The following is a 22421-nucleotide window of genomic DNA, read 5'->3' as shown; positions in this document are numbered from 1 at the left end:
GCTAGAATAGTGTCATCAGTGAAATTGAATGTCATATTTTTGCAAGGAGGCAACCTTAAACCTATGCGAGTCATCAGCCTCGAATATAATACCCGGTTCTTCTCCCTACAACACGATAGACTCGATATTCTTACGGTTAATCCATGGAATGATTAGTAGTTACTACTCAATGTTACACTATGGATAATTTTATTCAATGAATTCATAACATACGTTAGATAGTTATAAATGGCATGCAACATAAATAAATTTCTCTTTTCGCACGTTATACATTGAAACAAGTTTTTTTTTGCATAATTTACAATATTCGTAAATGTGATATTATAATAGAATATATTAGAAAACAAGCATAAATAAATTTTGCATGATAATATTATTTTTGACCTAAAAATTAAGAGTGTTATAATAATATAATACAAAATTGTTTAATGATATTAAAAATTATTCTGCGAATAAATATTATGTTTTTAATTATTACTGAAAAAAATTAGAAATTCAATATTTAAACAAAGAAAACAATACTTGCTTTAATGCAAATGTTTTGGCCCCAAGTCATCACCATTATCACTTCAGCCGTCGAACGTCCACTGCTGTCCGTAGGGCTTCACCACAGATTCTCGAAATGACCAGTTAGAAGTGGCCTGCATACAACGTCTGTCCACCTTGTGAGTGGACTTTCTGTGTTGCGCTTGCCAGTTTGTGGTCTTCATTCTAGAAAGATCCCATCGGCCATTTGTTACGTGGTATGCCCACTGCCAATTCAGCTAGCCAATGCGCTTGACTATGTTCATTACTTTGTAATGCGTTCTTTCGTCTGTGAATCTCCGCACCTCATCTCATTTTTTCTTGTAGAGAAATCAAAAGCTTATTCCTCTCCGTGTTCCTAACTAAGGATGATTTTAAAATAATTCTTACATAAACAAAATTGAAAACAAAACTATTTTGAAATTAGTTTCTATCAGATACATAATATTGAATGGATAATAATATTAAATGTTTTGTTTTTGCTGTGTTCCAAGTATACTGTTAAATAAAACTTAAATGTGTATTAGGTTTGTAGTTAGTCTTTAAAATAAGAGTAAAGAATTTCATTCCACATTGACATGAAATTGTTTAAGCTAAACATGGGTATAAAATGCCCTAACCCCAAATTTTATAAAGGCTCTGATTTAATAGTGATTCTATATTCAACCTAAGAACCATTTGTAGAAACGGCGGAAAGTTCACTATACAGAGTGAATTGTTATAGGTGTAAAAGCTTTAAAGGGATAAATATAGCACATTTGCTGTCAATTAGAGTATGGTACACCTTTTACAAAAATCAATGGTTTCAGAAATAATAAGTAGCATAATGGTAACAAGAAAAAGTGTTGTTATTAACGATGTTAACGATCTATCCAAGGAGACTTTGTACCGCCAGAAGCTATATGCTTGTCGCATATCAATATAAAATAATATCAAGTGACTAATTTCAGAGTGATCATTGCATACAAAGTAGTTGTTTATAGGTGTAAAAGCTTTAAAGATTTTTGCTGACAGATGAATTATACATTCGCCCCTTTAAAGCTTTTATATTTTTAACCAAACACCCTGTATAACGTTTAAAAAGCAAGTACTACAATTGTAACACATATGGCAAGGTGAACAAGTAAAGGCTACTATTCCGAGATTCAAGGATATAGGTTCTTTGTACTTTCGAAACATACGTATAAAATTAATCTAATATGTTACAATACACCGAATATGTCGATTATTCCCAAAATACGGAGTTAAATTAGATATCGAATGATAACCATCATTCGTAATAAGTCGTCATAAGTCACTAGTAAATGAAAATTTTACACGTTGATTAATGCATAATTTTGGTGTATATCAATCTGTTATGTCTTTAGATATAAAAAATAATAAAGATATAAAATTACTCCCCGGTTTCTGGATGTCATGAAATATTTTATATATATTTATAACATTTTAAAATCATCATCATCAACATGTCAGTCGAAAGAAGTCTGAGTCTCAATGATCAGACTTGGTGTGCCAGGGTCCGGCGAATATTTTTTTTACTTTACTTTTTACGCTAACATTTTTTACAGCGTGATCTAAAACATTAGCATAGTAGTGATATAGTACAACTGTGGCTTTTATAGATATGTATCAAGTTATTTAACTGATTTACATATTAAAACACTCTGCGGTAGGTGAATGACATCGAGTAGATGAGTCATAAACGTTGTAATAATAGCCTGTCAACTGAGACAAGGCTACGGAACTGGTTTTGGTTAATATATTAACAACTGTGATAACACTCAGATGAACTGTAATAAACATCGATATAAGCGACGAGTCATATAAAAAAGGACAACATAGTAACCGACATACATAGAAGAGTCTGAAGAGAAAAAAATATTTCTTATTTCACAACCACAGATTATCTTTAAACTCTTATTATCTATATTAACTATGTTCTATACAAACGATGTAGCTCACGTGGAATGATTGTGAGAACATAGATTTGAGGTATTTAAAAACAATAAAAATTTACTGATTTTTATGTTAACACAGCAGCAGTCAGCAGCTGTTTTGTAGTCACGAAAATATAAAATATAGAACTATGTTTTTGTTAAATATTGACTTTTCTTGTGTTTATTTAGCGATTAAATTTTAATGTAATTTAAAGTTAAAAGTTTAATATATGTGAAAGCGGAGGGCCTTCACCAGAATCTATGTCAGGTGGGCGTGGTTGTGGGAGGTTATGATAATTTGAAAATTAAAGTAATCTTGCGTATGATTCAAGATTGTTGCTGCATTTCTTTTATAATACTTTCTTTACACAATCAGATAATAATAAAGTAGAAAACAGAAAAGGATTGTTCTAGAGCTTTCATAAGAGAATGCCTGTTTTTTTATGAAGCTACAACTCGACTACGATTATAGATTTAATTCATCTTTTTTATAGGTTTCTTAATACTTTGTTAAAGCTTGTTATGGATAAAAAATATTAAGTACAATGTACAGATACTTAAAAAAAATATGGTAATAGTTGAAATTTTTTTGACAATTTGCTATGAATATTGCGCTTTGCACAGTTTACGCGCTGCAAATTTATTGTTTAACTGCTGCTTCTGTTATTACGAGTATTTAGCGATCACAAATTAAATTAATTTGTTTTTTACGTATTTTATCAATGTCAAGAACAGGGTAAAAACTGCATGGATGAAGTGGAGGGAAGTGTCAGGCGTTCTATGTGATAACTGTATGTCCATTAAGACCAAGGGTAAAGTCTACAAAGCAGTTGTCAGACCAGCTATGCTCTACGGCTCGGAATGCTGGACTGTAAGTCAGAGACACGAGCAAACACTTCATGTCAATGAGATGAAGATGCTTAGATGGTCGGGTGGCGTCACTAGAATGGACAAAATACGGAACGAATATATCAGACGCTCGTTTAAGGTAGCTCCGATCTCCAGCAAATTACAGGAAAAAAGATTACGATGGTATGGCCACATTCAACGGAAACCAGATGACCACGTGCTAAAAACTGCCTTAAGCCTCCCAGTATTCCCAAGAGGGAGAGGGCGTCCAAAAGCTACGTGGTGGTCTAATATCAGAAAGGAGCTGGAAACCCTTCAACTTGATGCAGGTACAACCCAGGATAGAGTGGCCTGGCGCAAATTGATAAGGAGACCCGACCCCAAATAAAGGGAAAAGGGAAGGAAGAAAAAGAAGAAGAAGTATTTTATCAATAGTGGTTACTCTGAAATATGTTACATTTTTTTTTCCATTGGGAATCGACAGGCTGTAAGAAATTTCTGCCAGCACGAAAACTATCGGGGCAATTAGTTTAATGTAAATATCTGTAATATCAAAATCAATTGGTATTTATAGCGGTTTTATTGTTCGATTAAAATATAACACTTATAAAAAAGCTCTTTATAGCTATAAGCTGCCAAGAGAATTTCTCGTAATGAGTCCCTGGCACAGTTACACAATTTGTACCTGTCAACATTATAAAATTGTAGACCACTATTGCAATGTGCGGTACTTTAATATATTCCACACTCTGTTCTCGTAGATATCCGTATGAACTTAGTTTTGATACCAATTATTGGTTGAAATATATATCCGTTAGAAAAATATGGACTCTGTTATCGTGTTAAAAATATTTTTAAATACCTTTCATTGATACACCTTACGACGTATTGTACGTACCAATGAATGAATGTTGTTATATATTTTTTACAGTATTTTACCTTGAATTATAAAAAAATAGATAATTTGAAAAGAGTTTCAAAGGTTTGTTAATTTACATGTTTTTTTCGAAAGTGTTTTTTATTTAACTACATTGTTAGGATTTACAGGAGTAATATTATTTCAGCCACTGGGGGACATGGGCCTCTCTCATAGATTTCTAATAAGAGTGATTGAAAGATTCCTACATCCAGTATCTTCCGACGATGTCCTTCGCTACACTTGTCGGCCTATGGTCTCTACCCCCGAACCGTAAAATCCCAGCGGCCACCTTTTGTGCGCGCTTACTGGCGTATCTACTACCACCTAGACTTGCCAATCCGCAGAACTATATCTGTTATTTTTGTTCCTGGAAAGACCAATTGTGAAAATAAAACTTATGTTCTATTGGAAAATACATATATAGAAATATTTTTTAGACTGTGAAGTGTCCAAATTGTACCTGTATTGGATCTTCTTATTTTTATTTAGGTGATAACGTTGGGAAAATATGTTCTGCTCTATTAGCAATTCGTGTAATTACTTACCTATTTATAAGCTGTTGAGGAAGAATTCCATCTAAAAATCGTTTGTAAAACTCCGCTCTATTTTTATGATTAATTATTTTTAAGTTGAAAATTAACTTATTTAGAAATAAACATTTTGGCTAATACCATGACTCTCTGTTTCATTTTCTTATTTTAACTGAAAGATGTCTTTAATGCAATTTTGTATTAAGTAGACCCATTAAAAAGAGATTCGAACGATTATACAAACAGTTTTCATTATTTATTTTTAACCACAACTGGGCAATTTATTTTATATTTCATTAAATCTTTTATTAATAAATATAAGTTCTTAAAAACAGCTCTTTTGGTAGATCCTTTGAGGACTTTTTTGCGACGAAAGTTTTAAACGGCTTAAACATTTGGAAAAAGTTCGATAAGATTCCTAATTTTCAAGAAGTAAAAGGATAATTTATGTCGCGTCTTCTGGTGATCAGTAAGCTTAGGATAAATATCTCGAACGTGTGGCGAAGACTAAACGATGTTAAGGTACCACGTATGTGACGAACAATATTCTTTAGTAGTACACGGAAAACAAAAATTCAACCCTTGACAAAGAAGTTCTTATAAAACATAATAAACTTTCAAGATATCTCAGTAAATTTAATGGAACCTTGTCCATAATATTCTGACGTAAGATTTGGTGTGTTCGCGGACACCGCCCATTATACATACGTACATGTAGGTTCCTGCGCTTGCTTGGAGTACTTTAGACAAGCCCTAGTGTGTGCCTAGGACCTACGGCCCTATATAAACGTGGTTATCTTAGATTAAAGTACACATCAAGCCTTAGTGCTTAACGTGAAGTATCGTGCCAAACACAAACAATAATTCTTAGAAAATGTTTGCTAAGGTAACCGCCAAATAAACTTCAATCAATAACATTGAAGATAAACCTTACAAAAATATGAACTAAGTTTAAACGTTTTGCAATTTTTAGTTACATCTGTAATACCTAAAGTGATTCTTTGTTTCAGATTGTCGTTGTGTGTGCTCTTATGAGCATTGTTCATGGCGGTCTGATCGCGAGTCCGCACGGAGCTATCTCTTCACAGAGCATAGTCCTGGGACATCCAGCTCCTGCTGCTTATGCTGCCCCTGCATACGCCGCGCCTGCTTTAGCTGCCCCGGCATATGCGTCCTCATTTGGTTTGGGATTGGGTAATGCTGACAATATATATTTTTTTTAATGTTTTTATAACAAATCATAGGCAAAAACCTGACGTGTGTACTACCGTTCATTTATTTATATTTTTTACTTATTTAATATTCAAGGAAAGCTTAAAGATTAATTAACAATTTGACAATCATCATCGTCATCACCATCATCATGATTGCAGTTACTGCTGGACATAGGATTCCACCATAAATTTCTTATAGGAATAGTAGTACATACAAATATAGACTAGACAAAATATAGAATGAAATCAACTGATTACAAGCTTCCACCGATAAATATGCAAAAATTGGAAAATTATAAAAAATCAACACAAATACGAGTATTTTACTTAGCGCTTATTAGAGATTATAAATAAAAAAGTAATTGATAGATAAATCTAAGGTAGAATAACAGACAATTATAACAAATAAAGTTCACAATAAATTCTGCCTATTCTATTTAACCAGCAGTTAGTATTCAGATCAGAGGATACTTCATTTTTAGTCTTATACACTCTTCCCAGATGATTCGTAATTCTCCAATTTACCTTCGTGTGCTTTTGAAAAATCGTATTACAAGAAATGATGCCACTAAAAATTGAACAGTTTATATACAAATTTAACTAGACATTATTACGGATGTTAACCACTATCGATTTTAATGAGTTTAAGCATTTAATTTTTATTGTATCGATTTCACTTCTCTACGTCAGTTTTTTCTTACAATAGTCAAAAAATCAAAGTTAAGTAAATCCTACAGGAATCTTGGTAACGCAGACCTGTAAAGTTGTGTGAACTCTGGTAAAAACTGCAAGAACTTGTTGCAATGTAGCAGTGGCCAGCCCAGCAGCGCAGAACCGATAGTGGTAATGACGGACCCACAAACGTGGGGGCCGTCCACAAGTACTAAGATAAAGGCTTTTAAATGGTCTTTTTGGAAATTGGGAGCCTATGTACAGCGGTTGATTTTCTACGGCTTAAATGACGATGAAGAAATGTTTAACTCTTTTTTAAAAACGTAATCTCATATAATCAATACAACGACAGACTATATTATATGTGTGAATATATTATTTTAACTAGTGCATATGAAATAATTGCAGGTCACGGCGCAGTGGTTGCGCACGCGGCGCCTATACTGCGCGCCGCGCCTATCGCCCACGCCGCCCCTGTCGAGATCTATGTAAGTTTATCATCCTTCATAATTGTTTATTTTATTATAATTTATGGTATTTACATAAATAGTATATGTATATGTAGATATTTGTGTACATATATATTGGTTTATTTTTATATAATTATATCAAGTAGTAGCCATTAATATATTTGTAAGGTGTTTTTGTGTGATTATTTTCAGTTTCAGAAATTAACTTACTTTACCCACCTTTATTAATTTATCTCTGCACACTCGAATAGAGATAACTGGTAGAGATAGCTTTCGGCATTAAGTTCGCCATTAAATATGATACATAATTTAAATTCTTTGGTTACTTGACGAATCAAAATGACAAAGTAGATTACACGAACACTTAATTATTAATGTTTGAGCTATAAAAAATTAATTATTTTTGCTATTGCTGTTAATTATTATTACCTTTATTGCCTCTGACATCTAAACTAAAATTGTTGGCATTAAAATTTGAAAATCACATAAAACATTCGTGTAACGATAGCTTGGGGTTCCATCTGAAGCAACAGTCAAATAAATTAGCGCTCTCATCTTGCTCTTTAAAACTGTACCCTGATGTATTTGTTTCACAAATAAAATTGTCACAATAACGGATAGTAGTAAAAAATATTACGTTCTTGCAGTCACACCCCAGGTACCAATTCAATTACGGAGTTGCTGATGGTCACACCGGAGATCAGAAGAACCAGTGGGAGGCACGCGATGGTGACGTTGTGAAAGGACAATACTCCCTAGTCGAGCCTGATGGCACTGTCCGTACCGTAGACTACACCGCAGATGACCATAACGGGTAATTATAATAATTATTACTACATCAAATAATTATGATAAATGATCCAAAATGTTTAGTTGCCATACACGAGCAGCCATGTAATATTATTTTAATTTCTGAAATTTAGTAGTTAATTACTTGCCAATATTACATTTTAAAATAAAACTTCTCTTAAAACTTTTGGTTCATTACTTAGTAGATGTTCGATTTTTGAATATCTGAATCTCTGAAAATCTGCGTTACTCTCTAACTAAGAACTTAAAGGTAGAACTGTTAAATTGAATGGACATTACATTCTGTGTAGGTTCAACGCAGTAGTACGCAGACAAGGACATGCCGCCCATCCAGCCACCGCGCATGCCGTGGTCGCCGCCCCGGCTTACGGACACGGCCACCTCCTCGGCTAGAGAACTGCACGTTTCTCTGAAATTGCTAACTAACGACCATTATTTATTACTCGCGTATAATGTACTTTAAGCACGGACGGAATGCAACAACGGGACTAAAAATCTTCGTGGTTATGGTGTAAAACGGGCTGCACATTGGTATGCATTGTGAGCATTGGTTTGCTTAGAGGCTATACGTTTCATAAGGTGTATCCATACTGGGACTCCAAGTCCAAACTTTAAGACATTTTTGCCATCAGTATCTATTTTGAAAGGTATTACTCGTGCTTTTGTATCATATTTTCTTTTAGTTTGTAAGTTTTCCACGTGTGTTTTTACTTTTAACGTAAAAGTAATTTTTAGTTTTGTATGCATTTTATGAAACGTAAAATATTCTGCCTGCTACGGTGCTGTTCAAGGACTTTTGTTTTTGCTACTAAAAATAATGTAAATTAATATATTGTTATTTCCATAAACTAAAGGCTTTTATTCTTTCTCCTATGACTAAATTTTGTATGATGGATGTAGTGCACTCCCTGAGTCCTTGCTATGGAGAGAATATCCCGAAACTGAAACTCCCTATACGTAACTCACACCCAAACCGATAAAGAAGTTTTCATTAGCCAAGGCTACGGTTCAGAAGTAGGCTCAAGAAAGCTCACCATCAACGTGGTTCAGGAGCTAAAGACCGAGAGGTCATCGTTGTTCGTTGAACAACAGACACTCTCGGGTTGTATAAAAGTGTTCATCATTCATTGATCGAATAAAGAATAAATGTCACTCTGTGCAAAACTTGAATTTTTGTTAATGTTTTTCGGCTACATTTTTAATTTAATAACCTTTAAAATTAAAGTTTTCAAAATTTAATTTAAATCAAATGTTATTTCTAGAAATCTTAAGATTTACATATTGTTCATTAAATATAATAAAAAAGTAATGAGTGAGGTTAAACGAATCGTTTGGTAGAAGCTAGAAGTCTAAATTACTCTTTTAAAAAGTTCAGGATAGCTGAAATATCTCTCTCTTAATATATTTAAAAGTCTTAAAATATTTAACGAAAAACATGAGATTAGAAACAATTTACTGTTTAGTATTATATCGTATCTTTATGTGTGCTTTTGAGTTCCGCATAGTAACAAATTGATTATGTAAACTTTGTCAAAACATGAGCGATAGAAATGGAGTTAAAAGCTTTCTCCTTATAGTTTGAATATTAATTTTTGGATCTTTGTCTTAGGCTCAAAAAATTTTTATATGTCAGAAAAGAGTCTGTAATTTTTAGTGGTATGGTCAGTGGAGGTGAAAGTGCGAAAAAGATTATTTTTGTATAATTATGCTTTATATTGAAAGTTTGAAGGAAATAATTTACTCATATTACACATCTAGTAACAAATGATCAAAGAATATAAAATTAAATAAACACTTAATAATAAATATTAATTTTCATGATGACTCTCGATCTGGACATGTTGACCTGGAGTAGAGTGCTTCACGACAGCATTGAAACTGGAAAAGAAATAATTTTTTGTAAAATATCACATTTATTGACGTTTGAGATCATTACAGTAAGAGAACTTATAAAAAAGTGTTATTTAAAAAAGTTGGTTACCCGTGGTGCTTATCAGAGCTGTATTCAACAGTTCTGATAGAGCCGTCGGCTTCTTGCAAAGAGTACACTCCTTTTACACTATCACCATCACGAATCTCATGTTGGAATTTGTTGTCTCCGGTATGTGGGTCCTCTACTTTGTATTCGTACTGGTATTTAGGGTATGCCTAAAACATAGAGATCATTTATTAAAACGTCTTGGAATTTTATTACTATTCACACAGCGCTATTCCAATGCTACATATGATCTGGTTCGAAATTTAAATGGATAAAGTGCGATGCAAATAAAATAGTAGAAAGTATCTATAAATCGAACGCCGGACGTCCGTCGACAAATAAACGGATTATGTAAGGTAGCTGTTAGTGAAGAACTTACGTAATAATCAATGAGTTCCTCGTGTGAATCGTGACTAGGTGCTTCAGCTTTGTTATTCACGGGAGCTTTTGAAGCCTTGGGGGCATAATGAGAGGAAGACAATTCATTAGGTTGGATATAATGCGGCTGGGGTTCATAGCGCACAGGTCCGGGAAGGGCGTGTAACTGATGACGAATAGCTTGAACTGCAGGCTTACGAGGAGCAGGCTGATGAGAACTCTCAAAGTTTTGGAAATATTGCTTGTAGTTTACTGCTTCCGGCGAATACTCCGACAGGTTTTCCTGAGACTCCTGAACCGGTTGTGGTTGCTTATGAACAATGCTCTGTGATGATATCGCATGCCCATTTTCGTGACGGTATTGATTTTCAAGCTGAGGTTGATTATCTTCTTCGCGAATTGGAGCAGGCTCTTGTTGATAAACATAGGGAATACGCTCAGCTGGATACTTAAACTCCTTGATGTATTCCTTTGGCTGCTCATGCTGAACAACCGGTTTTAATTTGTACTTGTACTCCTGGCATGTTATAGCCGATATGGCAACGGTTAATAATAAAATCTGAAAATTAAATTATTATATTAATACTTAAGATGAAATAAGATGCACCAATGATTTATTTCATTGATATCGAAATACTAACTTTAGCTAGCATGTTGGTCTTTCTTCTTTGGCTTCCGCGGTGAAACTGATGAATTAGCATAGGTTTAATGCCCAATATATACCGGAGACGTTACGCGAGAGAAATGGTATCAATCTACTACTGCTTGAGGCGTCAGACTTGTAACCCACGGCACGCGCACACTTCACATGACGTAATTTATGTAACCAATGTGAAGGTTGTAACTATAGTTCTTTTTGTATCATAAAGCGTGTAATTAGCTCTAAAATATTATGACAAAAATTATCAAGCAATTTGATTTCATACAAAAAATCCCCAAAAAGGCATCAAAAATGTAAAAAATAGGCCGATATACGGTTTTCATGAAGACTTGATTAGACTATTAATTATGTATTCAAGCGGTGTGCGCCGTTTTCTACATATTTGCACTTTTTTAGAAAATTGTAAAGCGAATGTTTTCAGAATATTAATTGGAACAAAATTCTCTTTTTAGTTTATTTAAGAATAAGAGATCTTTAACATCTTAATTTTATATGCCATGTCCGCCTAACCTCTTTAACCTTATTTTTTAACTTACTACTGAAATCGATGTAGAGATGTAGGTTTATTCCATTTGTTAGAACAATTAAAGACAATTCAAAATTTATCAAGTCATTTGAAATTAAATATCAAACTAATCTTTCGACTTTTTTTATGTATAAAGAGGAATTACAATTAATTTACGAAAACATGAAATAAATAAGAAACCGTTAAATGTAAAAATATTCTCAACTAGTATATATTTAACCTATGATGTAAACAAGTGTATTTTTATACTTAGCAGTTTCTTACATACTATTGCTGTAAATAATAATTAGAATTTCATATGACTTCTATGTAATTATTTTATAAAAGTTACATATATGTAGCAGGACGTTCACTGGAAAGTTAGTAATATTCATTCTTCCACCAAAAAAATTCTTAGATATTATTTCTTATAAAGAAGTTATACAGTATGGATGTTTTGGCCCTAGACCAAATTTCATATTTCTGTTAAAGTTTTGTAAGTGTAGTAACAATAAAATGAACGTTCTTTTGAGAACTTAGTATGGGGATTTTCCCATAACGAACGTTTTTATATATTTTACGGTATTCATCTGTCATTCGCTAATTTATAAGAATGTTTCATTGCTTCTTAATCTTTCATCATAAACTACAAAAACTTATTTTCAATAGTACATAACAAGTTAAAAATAATTTAAATTGTATAAAAATATAAATGCATAACGAATAGAGATTTTAAAACAGTGTGTATGTATATATGTATGGCCATGCACATAACGGTTGACTTTATTGCAAATAATTAAATATTTCTAACACGTAATTGGTTCCGTTCCATGCTTCCTATTAATATTTAAATTTAATGCAAATGTAGTCTTTATGTCCTAATCAACATTTTAGCTACAGACTGATTCGAAAATGTGCACCTCGGCTTACGGTTATCTTTAAAATAATTATATATTTATATATATACATATATATATATATACATATATATATATATATATACATATATATATATATATAGATTACATAACACTGCAAATATTTTTTTGCATTAAATAAAGTTACAATAGCGTTCACCTGACCAAAATACTTATGCCTTTCTCATAATATCCATTATGTACGGGAATTTTCAAATATAAAATCTTGCGTTTTGACTCAAACGGTGTCCTGACCAGAACACAATATTGGGAGAGCATTATTTGGCGGCAAATTATAACACACGTCATATTTTTTATTTTCCTCAATTCATTCATTCATTCTGTATTTAACTTTACCTTATATCTCTTATCTTGTAATATTTAGTTCAATTTTATGTCTAATTTAACAAATTGTCATTATTTATATTATAATAAACCTGATGGGTAATATAAACGCGGCGTGGATAGGCCCCGCACTGGATGGACCGGCGACATAGTTTAGGTCGCTAGATGCGGACACCGTAAGACTGGTCATCGTTACTTTCTTTGGCGGAAACCGATGCCTTGCAGTGCTTGTCTATAAGCTTAACAGAAGATGGGACAACTTAGGTTAGGTTAGTTTAGGTTCACATATCTCTTTCCTCCCCCGAGAGGCAGGGTATCTTGAATATCAAGGATTTCTCCACTTCAAAACAAGAAAAAAATCGATTAGTTTATGTATTTAAAGGTACAATTGTTATACCAAGGCTTTTTACTTGTTATATACCAATCATCATCATTTTATTATTCACTTATCACACGATTCTGTGCTTGCAATGCGACCATAAAAAAGAAATTACAAATTACCGATTAATAATTTAGTAGTAAGTTTAATATTATTTTTATTTATATTTACTTCAAAAGTTATGTACGATGAAGTTGAATGTTTTTTGTTGAATGTTTTCATTGTTTCAGAATAAAAGCGACGTGTGTTCGTTTTTAAACCAAATATTTTTTATTATCATTATATGGTTAATAACGTAGTATTATTTCTATTAGTGCTATTTATTAAAAGAAAATTTGTTCAAATTATAATCTAGATCAACTATTTGGCATATAATTAAAGACCGTAGAAGTCACTAACCCTGTAAATACTCGTTCTTTACCGAGTATTGAAAGTGACCTTAATGCAATGTCAATGCTATCGTACTTTTTGCTATTTAATCGTAAGGAGCGTCGGTCTGCGCTACTCGAATAAGCCATGAACCACATATTTTTTTTAACATGATTACTAAATTTCCTGTAACCGCATCATTGGTATTAAAAAAAATTTGGGTTGATTTCACTACTATTCACACTACTCCAGAGCGTCCGAAAACACTTTATAAAGTTATTATTGTTTTATAAATTTATATAATAACTATTTGTAGAAATATTATAGATCGAAAGTATTTGGTAGCAAACTTTGCGAAATTTATTATATACACAACTACAAGTTGAATGGAGTTACATTTAAATGTTTCATTAAGGCCTCGATTCACTTGTGTTGTTATATTATATCCGAAACGATATAAAAAAGAGGCGGTTTCGATATCTACATTTACTGTTAACACCTGTTGTAATTGCACCACAAACAACGTGTATTGCAATATTTAGTATATGCAATTTTTAATAGATTTTTCTTTAGCGAAAAAAATATTTATTTAATATACGATTTCGTATTTGTTGTGTACGCCGGAATTTTCGGTTTAGGCTTCAAACTGGATCACAATAATATTTACGCACTTAAGCCGTCATGTACGGCTTTTCGTCATGGGATCTTTTTCTTTTTGTTACGAATAAAATTGATTTTTGAACTTTATTTAAAACGCTTTTGTAATATCCTTTCTATATAATCCTTTAAATATAAACATTGAATTATTATGTACAGTTAAAAAAATGCTTATTGTTTAAGATCTAAAAGCTTTCTCGTCTATTAATTTTTAATTTTTATCTATTTTATCAGCAATAGTACCTAGTACTGTATACTGTATTATTGCAAATAATAACATAAACGTTGATATTATGATTTAAAGTATAAAAGTAGACCAAAGCAATGCGCTGCGTTCGATCAATACGCATTGTTCGTAGTTTCTTTATTCAGGATAATAGTTGTTAGTTTTTTCAATGAAAACTACAAATTCCGCTTCAATTACTAAGTACAATACAGGCATAATTATACTTGAATATCAATACGTAGTAAATTATGCTATGATACTGAGCAGAAAATTAGTAGTTACTATATTCTACATAGTATTTTGAAAATATTTAATATTATAAATCACAGAAAATATTTTTTTGTAACCGATATCCATGAATACTTAAAAATTACTTTAAGAGAAATATGTATTTGAGTAATTTTATCAATTAACTATCATTAAATTCACGATTTTTTTTGGTTACTTTATAAGATGAATTTAATATAATATACTTACACATGTCTGAGAAACAAGCGACTTTTAATTAAGTTTTTTTGCTTAGAATGCTTTGATATTTTTAGTGGCTTATCTTATGGAAATAGATTCTCGTGTTCCTATAACATCAAGGTTAAAAAAATAATAACAATGATTAAATATTTCAAGTTCGTTTTACACTAAAAACATAAATAAAAAACTTTGTTTGTTGGTGGTATTAGTGATTCAATTTTATGAAACGATTATAAAAACAGCACATTACAACCGACAAATAATTTTAAATGGCCATCATCATTCACCACTTATAGGGAAATCGGTTTCCTTTATTAGCTACACTTTACAAACGATATAAAAGCGATAAGTAATATATGATCCTTATCAGTGTGCGGTTGATTTCAGTATCTAACAAAATAACAGAATCATCTTTTTTACAATGATATTAAAGGTATTATTTTAGTAAAAATAATTGATAAGGGCGTTTATTTCTCTTTGCGCTGAAAATTAAAAAGTGCCGTGTTTCAGTTTTAGTATAATACTAAGTTCAGTGTTTTACATAAAATTGTTGTGATTTTAAGTAAAAAAATATTTCAATTGATTGAATTTTTTTTAATGTTTACTAATAATTGTTATGAATCCATGTCCTTCGTAATATTTTAACTGAAGTTTAAGCTAAATATATTCCAGAATAATTAATTAGCAACAATGATCAAAAACGTGTACCCATGGTTTCTTAATCTATTTATATTTTAGGTTCTGTGTCTCGCTGTGCTCGTAGCATTCGTGGTCGCAGAAGAAAAACATGGTTATGCTTATTCGTCACAAACGGTTGTACGCGAATACGGACCTGCTGAAAAAGTGTTTGTCGATGGTGACGATGACGATGGGCATCATATTGATTATTACGTAATAAAAGTTTTCATTTTATGACAATTAACGTTATTCAGTATTCGATTTTTTTGTTGTTATTTATAGGTATTGAAAAAAAATATAACTTTTTCCTCTTTAGGTAGATTTCGTCACATTTATTTTACGACTACGAAGATAGTAGAAACTAAAAACGAAAAAATCTAAAAGTATAATCAGCTTTGTCGCAAACTTCTATTTCTTGCAGGCAACCATTCATCAACAGCATTTCAGCCGAAGGTCTTCCATACATTTTCAATGTAACCGGTTAGAAACGACGTGATTCCATCGTATTTGAAAGATGTTAACCACTTTAATTCTTCTATGGATCTCTTTATTTCTGATGCTATTTTGTAGGGAAATTCTTTTCTATCTATCAACAGCCACTTGTTCGAAAACTACATAATTTATTTTGCTACTTAATTTATTCCCTGTGTTTTATCTGAGATTGTTGTTTGTATGTCCATAGAATGTCAGCAAAAGCTTTTTGTAAGTTCTCCGACCCTTCCCTTCCGTGAACTCAGTTCTGATGAAGCTGTAAAAGTCTTCCGGGATTACAGCGAAACAGAAGAAAGAGTAAAAGGCTCCTCCAACCTTTCCTATTACTTCCTACCTTTTTCTACACTGTGCGTCATATATCGAAAGAACTGCTTTATTTTGTCTTTTTCTGTTCAGCTACATTTTATCAGCCATGTGTTCTGTCTATTGCCACGTTTTACTAATTGAGTCTGATATGTGTGCTATAACATACTACAGAGACAAGTAGTAAAGGTTTACTAATATAAATTATATAATTAGCGTAATATAAGTAATTTATGTGTAATGTTAATGTATAATTTTATTTGCAGTTATTGGTTATGATACTGTTAGTTACGTTAAGGTTAGTTGAAGTGATTAAGACTATGATGTGGAGACCACGGACCAGCACAAATCTTGTGATGTCCGCTCACACGATGGGCGGACAACCGTGTTTCTGTGGTCGGAAAACGCTGGATGCAGGCCCTTACCGTTATTGTTAGAATTGTTTGGTAGAGACCAGCAGTGGAAACCACTCCCACGCCCGAAACGGTAACGTTGATGATGAAATTAAATTACTATTGTTATATTTTAGATTCATCCAAAGTTCAAGTACGAGTACAAGGTAGATGACCACTACACAGGAGATTTGAAGTCCCAAGAAGAATACCGCGATGGTGACGTTGTCAAGGGACGTTACGCACTACACGAGCCTGACGGTTCGGTTAGGATTGTAAATTATTATGCGGATGACAAAAGCGGGTAAATTTACTAAAAATATATCGTATTAGCATTTGCAGCACCAGCTAATTTTTTTTTGCTACAAAAATTTAGTTTATGGCTCCAATCACGTATTTAGATTATATTGGTTTCATGTATGATTACTGTTTTCAGTTTTCACGCGGACGTTAAATACGAAACTCATCACAAAAACGACGATGACAAAAAGGAATATACACATAAAGAAGAGGAAGAAGAAGAAGAAAAGAAAAAAGAAGAGGAAGTAGAGGAAGAAAAGAGTGAAGAATAACTGTGATATAAAATCTGAATTTAGATTTTAAACTATTTTATGTTCTGCTTATATTTCTGACCAGTATTTCCTATAGACATCCTTAAAGCATATGAATATTTGCAGTTTCTGTATCTTAAACGTACTATACTACTTGTTTTTTGTATTTACAAATAAAGATTAACTCTCACTTGCGAATGTGTTTTATATTTTTAGAGCTTTTATTTTTACAGCTCTGGAGTTTATTTGGTTTAGTTGCACGTATTATATAGTTAAGGTCACAACACTGTATTGGCCTTTGGGCACTATTAGTTGGTAATGGTTTTACGGTTGAAGTAAACAACGATTAAAGTTTTTATCCCCTTTTTATGTAACAGCTACTTAGTAAGAGGAGTCGATTTAAGTATGTTATTTAATATAAAATTATGTATGTGTACAACTTTTATATATGTAACTATGTCGAAAAAATATTTATATATTACAACATTTAATCTGTTAGTATGTTTTGTAACCATTGTCTTACTACACAAAATCTTTAAACGGTATTGGCAGATATTACGTGTTTAGATTAAGAAATTCTATTCGAAGCGACAATTGCCCTATTGATTTTTATAAGTTTTCAACCAAAGGAGGCGCATTATAGGATTTGTACACAGTATAGAGTTGTGGGCAAACACATGATCGACAGATGATATTTTAAGGTCATCTCTAATTACTGGATGCGGGTCGTTTCTGTACGGTCTTATTGGAAATCTAAGAGAGAAGCTTATGTCCAACAGTGGATGCCCAACGGCTGAAAAGGTGATAATAATAATAGGCGAAAAGTAACTTCAACACACGCAACGCCTTTTTTTAATATTATATTCATAATAATTGAAAACTTGCATAATTATACTTTGTATTTAGAAAGCCGGTCCTATAAGCAAACTAGGCTTATTGGTATATCGTTTGTGAATGTTCAATTAACTTTGTTCTTTGTGTCATTTACTGCGCAAGAACACAACTGTAAGTAATTATTGTTCGCGGCGCTACTGCCACATTGACGAATGTAGTAGCTACGTCAAGCAAACGGTTTTACGAAATTAGTTACAAAAACCAAACGCAAACAACAGCTATTATCGAATAATTTGAACTGTAAGTAGTATAGAGTGAAATCAACATCACCTTGGCTTGTTACTTTAGTTATCAATATAAAAGAGGTGATCTGTTGACAGTACGTATCAGTTAAGTGTCGTTCTTAGAAACATCAACATAAACCTAAAAATGATTTCTAAGGTATATATAATCAGTGTTATCCTTAGTTGAGGTGTAAAAAAAATAAAGTGTTCATTTAATGAAAAAGGTGAACTTTCAGGTTCTGTGCATCGCGGCTGTTGTTGCAGTAGTGGTTGCCACCCACGAACATGGCCATGCGTTCTCGTCGCAGCACATCTCGCGGCACGATGGGCCCGCTCATGTCGTGCATGTGGGCGGTCATGAGCATGGTCATGGCGAAGGACATGGACACGGCCACGACCACGGACACGTCGACTACTATGTATAAACAAAATATATACACTACACCGAATTTTAAATTAAATTAAAATAATAATTATCTAGTGAAAAATATTCGGTACAAATGAAGGAATATTTATTTTCAGGCACATCCTAAATACGAGTTCGATTACAAGGTAGTGGATCCCCATACTGGTGATAAGAAATCTCAGCATGAGTATCGCGATGGAGATGTTGTCAAGGGTGTGTACAGTCTTCATGAGCCCGACGGTTCCGTAAGAGTTGTCGAATACCACGGAGATAAGCATAGCGGGTAAATATTAATTATAAATGAAATAAATTTAATGTATATTCAAGTTTATTGAAGTATGTTATGAATTGACAGTTACGAAACCACTAAATAATCTTTAAATAAAATTAAAATCAGCAATAATTGAAATCTCCGTAAAGTAGTATCTCACATAGTTCACAAAGCTGTCTACAAGATAGCTCTGTATAACGTTAAGAATATTTTTGAAAAATTAGGCGGGGCAAAACTGAAGAAAAAAATGTCTTTGCGTTTAACATGTAAGAAATTTTCAATAGAATAACGTTTATATAATAGGTATATTGTCTAATGTGTTTATTTGAGACCGTTCAAACATTACTATATCGATATATTTAATATTAATACCTACTACTAAATAAATATTTGAAATCATAGTCAATGTCTAGTTAAATTAAAATATACATAGCTACAATAATTATTTTATTACAGTTTCCACGCCGACGTGAAGCACAGCACACACCACATAGTTCCCGAACATCACCACCATCATTAACTGACAGATCTCGAAGATGTGTACAAATTCAAATATGTTCCTATTTGTTATTCCATTGTTTTTAATTGTATAAAAAAAGATTTTTTATATGTTTATAATACGTTGTTTTTTAAAAACAAATAAACGTTTCAATACAAGTAATTTGGTTTTAATGTCATGTGTAACTACCAAAAGTGATTAAATTGAGAAATTACATAACAATTGGACAAAAAAATGTTCAAAACAGTTTAAATAATATAGTTTATGAACAAATTAGCATTATATTAGTTAAAACTGAACTATTATTTCAAATTTTAAAATGAATATAATTTCTAAACATAAATTTTAAAAAGTAGAAGAATGTTTCGGTTGTACAATCAAGGAAATCCGCATATAGTAATTTTATGACTACATGATCGAAATATGAATGCAAAATCAAAGAACTAATCAATTAATTAAGAGCACACGCTTACGAAATCTTTCAACAAACGTAATAAATTATTTGTAATACGTCATAACATTTTAGTCGAAAGCATGTTTTAATCCGTGTATCGATGACGTTTGTGTATTATTTGTTATTTTAAAGAAACAACTATTTAGTTTTCATGTTAAAAAATTTCATGTTTAAAATTTTATCACTATCCAGTAAATGAAATATGCTATAAAAATATTTATTTTAATTCTGTGTGTAACTTAGCTAAGCGCCTTTTGCCTATAATGCGGCAAGAGTGAGGAGAGGCATTTGTTATTGTTTTTTGTATATAAATCACATAAACAAATATTGCGTTTTTGAAATATAATTGTTGGGTGATTTATAGTGATTAATAACGGAAATTATCAATATTTAGAAAATAAATCAGAATAGTTCATTGTCAAAGTTATTTAGTAAGCTAAATTAATATATTTGATTCCTTATATATTCATAGTTTTTAGTAAGTATAATGTTTAAAAGCAAAACTTTTAACGGTTACATAAGCATTTAATTTGTTGTATACTTTTAAACCACAAACTGGTTATCTTCGGCCTATTATATTTGCAAAATATGAATACGTAACATGCTCCAAATACTTGTACCTGCGAAACAATCTTGTGTTATGTGATTGTCAAAATGAAGTTTATAATAATATTTAAATCAGAATCGAATTTAGAATCGATGTTATTCTCAATTAGGTTAATGTGTAAATGAGTATAAAGAATGATTGGTCATAAGGGTAAAAACTTTTAAGAGATAAATGTGCCACTCACAGCACGTCAGAAATACGTTTTTTGTCTTTTACATATTTTTCCAAACATCTTAAAATAAGGTCACATTATTTTCTATTGCATGCAACAGGCAATTTATTTAGCCAATAAATCTACAGAGACAGTTACGAATAATTAATTTTAATGAGTAGTAATACTAATTATGAAACAGGATAAAAATATCAATCACCTCGTAAACATAAAGAGGATGATGCTTGATGACTTTACCTATGTAGCTTTGTGCAGTGACAGTATCATTGTTAAAAAAACAAGGTCCGTTTGTACAACACCGCTAATCCAAACTCAATTCACGCTAGGATCAACATAACAGTCTATCTCTGATAAGTCTAGTCTGCCTTCCGCTTTCCACTGCAAGGTATAGGTCTCTTCCAAAGACATATATGAAGGGTTATACCATAATCGCCACGCTTGGCAGGTGGGTTGATGGTCGCAGAGTGGTATTACGGTACCCAGAGAACGCTGTTGCCTGTCCTCTGGAAACTTGATTGTAGGCGGTGGCAATTTTATATAATTAATGCGCAAGTGTGAATTATATATAAGACTGTTTTCCGTGAATCGAACCCGCGACCTACAATGCCAAATCTAAGTACTTCACCATCGTTCAATACCAATAATATTATATATTAAGTTAATTTATTCAAATATAAGCTTAATATTTAATTTATTTTATGTGTCTCATAGTAGTGAATGATAGTTTTGACGAATATTTTAGGGTAACTAGTGTGAAACCTATAAGGTATATAGGGTGATTGATTTTGGGTACACAGGCATTAAAAGGGTGAACAAGGCTTATGTGTCAGAAAAAAGCTATAAAACTTTTACGCCTATCCCTATGTGATCAATATGACATATTTCTATTAGAATGCGAAAGGCCAATAACTTCTGGCAATAGTCAATTTTAATATGTAGTAATTTGAATTTTGAAACCGTTTTTTGTTGCTATGTTAATGTTATTTAATATGTTTGAAAATCTTTATAATTGGAGAATGTGTACCACACGATGATTAAAAGTAAACGAGCTTTTTAGACACTCCTTTGAAACTTTTATATTTATAACTAATTACCCTGTATAAAAAAGGATTTCCTTTTTTATTAGTAAAAATCGCCTACCGTTTAATGAGTTGTAGTAAGGTAATACTTTAAATTCAAATTCTATTATTTTACGTTAAACCATATACGATTACGAATCTAAATTAGTAATATTACACACAACATTAACAATATAATCATAAAAAGGAGTAAAACTGTTTTAAAAAAAATTATAAACAAAATGTTATGTCACTCGTGTTAATAACCTATGAATATCTTAAAATTACATAATTGACCTCCGCTTTCATATCGAGGTTGAATTATGTAAACAAAATTGTATTTTTTTGTATCAAAATGTAAGTAGGGTTTTAATTACTAGTAAATGAAACGTTCTACTTATGTTGCAGCCTTTGTTTTTTTAAGGTTTCGCTGGTAATTTTGAGCCATGTCTAAAGCTTATATTGCTTTGTATATAAAGCTTTGTATGATGTCATCTGTAATATTAACTAGAGTATTGGTAGTGCTGTGACCTGGTCGAAAGCCGGATTGAATGGGATTAAGGAGAATATTTTTAGACAGGAATTTACAAAGTTGAGTATGGATTAAACAT

At 32.0% G+C, this 22421-nt stretch overlaps 4 protein-coding genes across 4 annotated transcripts; 3 read left to right on the top strand and 1 right to left on the bottom strand.

Moving 5' to 3' along the window:
- Window positions 1-5634: 5634 nt before the first annotated feature.
- On the top strand, window positions 5635-8319 carry LOC137931201 (cuticle protein 7-like). The gene is made up of 5 exons (XM_068774610.1): window positions 5635-5646; window positions 5771-5954; window positions 7055-7134; window positions 7764-7930; window positions 8217-8319. The coding sequence occupies exons 1-5, from the start codon at window positions 5635-5637 to the stop codon at window positions 8317-8319; spliced, it is 546 nt and encodes a 181-aa protein (XP_068630711.1).
- Window positions 8320-9723: 1404 nt separating this feature from the next.
- Window positions 9724-10935, bottom strand: LOC137931056 (uncharacterized). The gene is made up of 4 exons (XM_068774456.1): window positions 10924-10935; window positions 10284-10841; window positions 9908-10074; window positions 9724-9804 (listed from the first exon to the last, which is right to left on the bottom strand). The coding sequence occupies exons 1-4, from the start codon at window positions 10933-10935 to the stop codon at window positions 9735-9737; spliced, it is 807 nt and encodes a 268-aa protein (XP_068630557.1). The 3' UTR covers window positions 9724-9734.
- Window positions 10936-15191: 4256 nt separating this feature from the next.
- Window positions 15192-17299, top strand: LOC137931065 (cuticle protein 19-like). The gene is made up of 4 exons (XM_068774465.1): window positions 15192-15242; window positions 15548-15700; window positions 16812-16978; window positions 17111-17299. Exons 1-4 carry the CDS (start codon window positions 15231-15233, stop codon window positions 17244-17246), a joined length of 468 nt encoding a protein of 155 aa, XP_068630566.1. The 5' UTR covers window positions 15192-15230; the 3' UTR covers window positions 17247-17299.
- Window positions 17300-18488: 1189 nt separating this feature from the next.
- LOC137931075 (adult-specific cuticular protein ACP-20-like) lies at window positions 18489-19540 on the top strand. The gene is made up of 4 exons (XM_068774475.1): window positions 18489-18500; window positions 18580-18762; window positions 18866-19032; window positions 19477-19540. Exons 1-4 carry the CDS (start codon window positions 18489-18491, stop codon window positions 19538-19540), a joined length of 426 nt encoding a protein of 141 aa, XP_068630576.1.
- The last annotated feature ends 2881 nt before the right edge of the window (window positions 19541-22421 follow it).

This window comes from Battus philenor, unplaced genomic scaffold, assembly GCF_028537555.1.
Source record: "Battus philenor isolate CCGP_79_NKW_IND1 unplaced genomic scaffold, ilBatPhil1.0.hap1 SCAF_7, whole genome shotgun sequence".
NCBI lineage: Eukaryota > Metazoa > Arthropoda > Insecta > Lepidoptera > Papilionidae > Battus > Battus philenor.
This window is presented reverse-complemented; position numbering and strand designations above follow the sequence as displayed.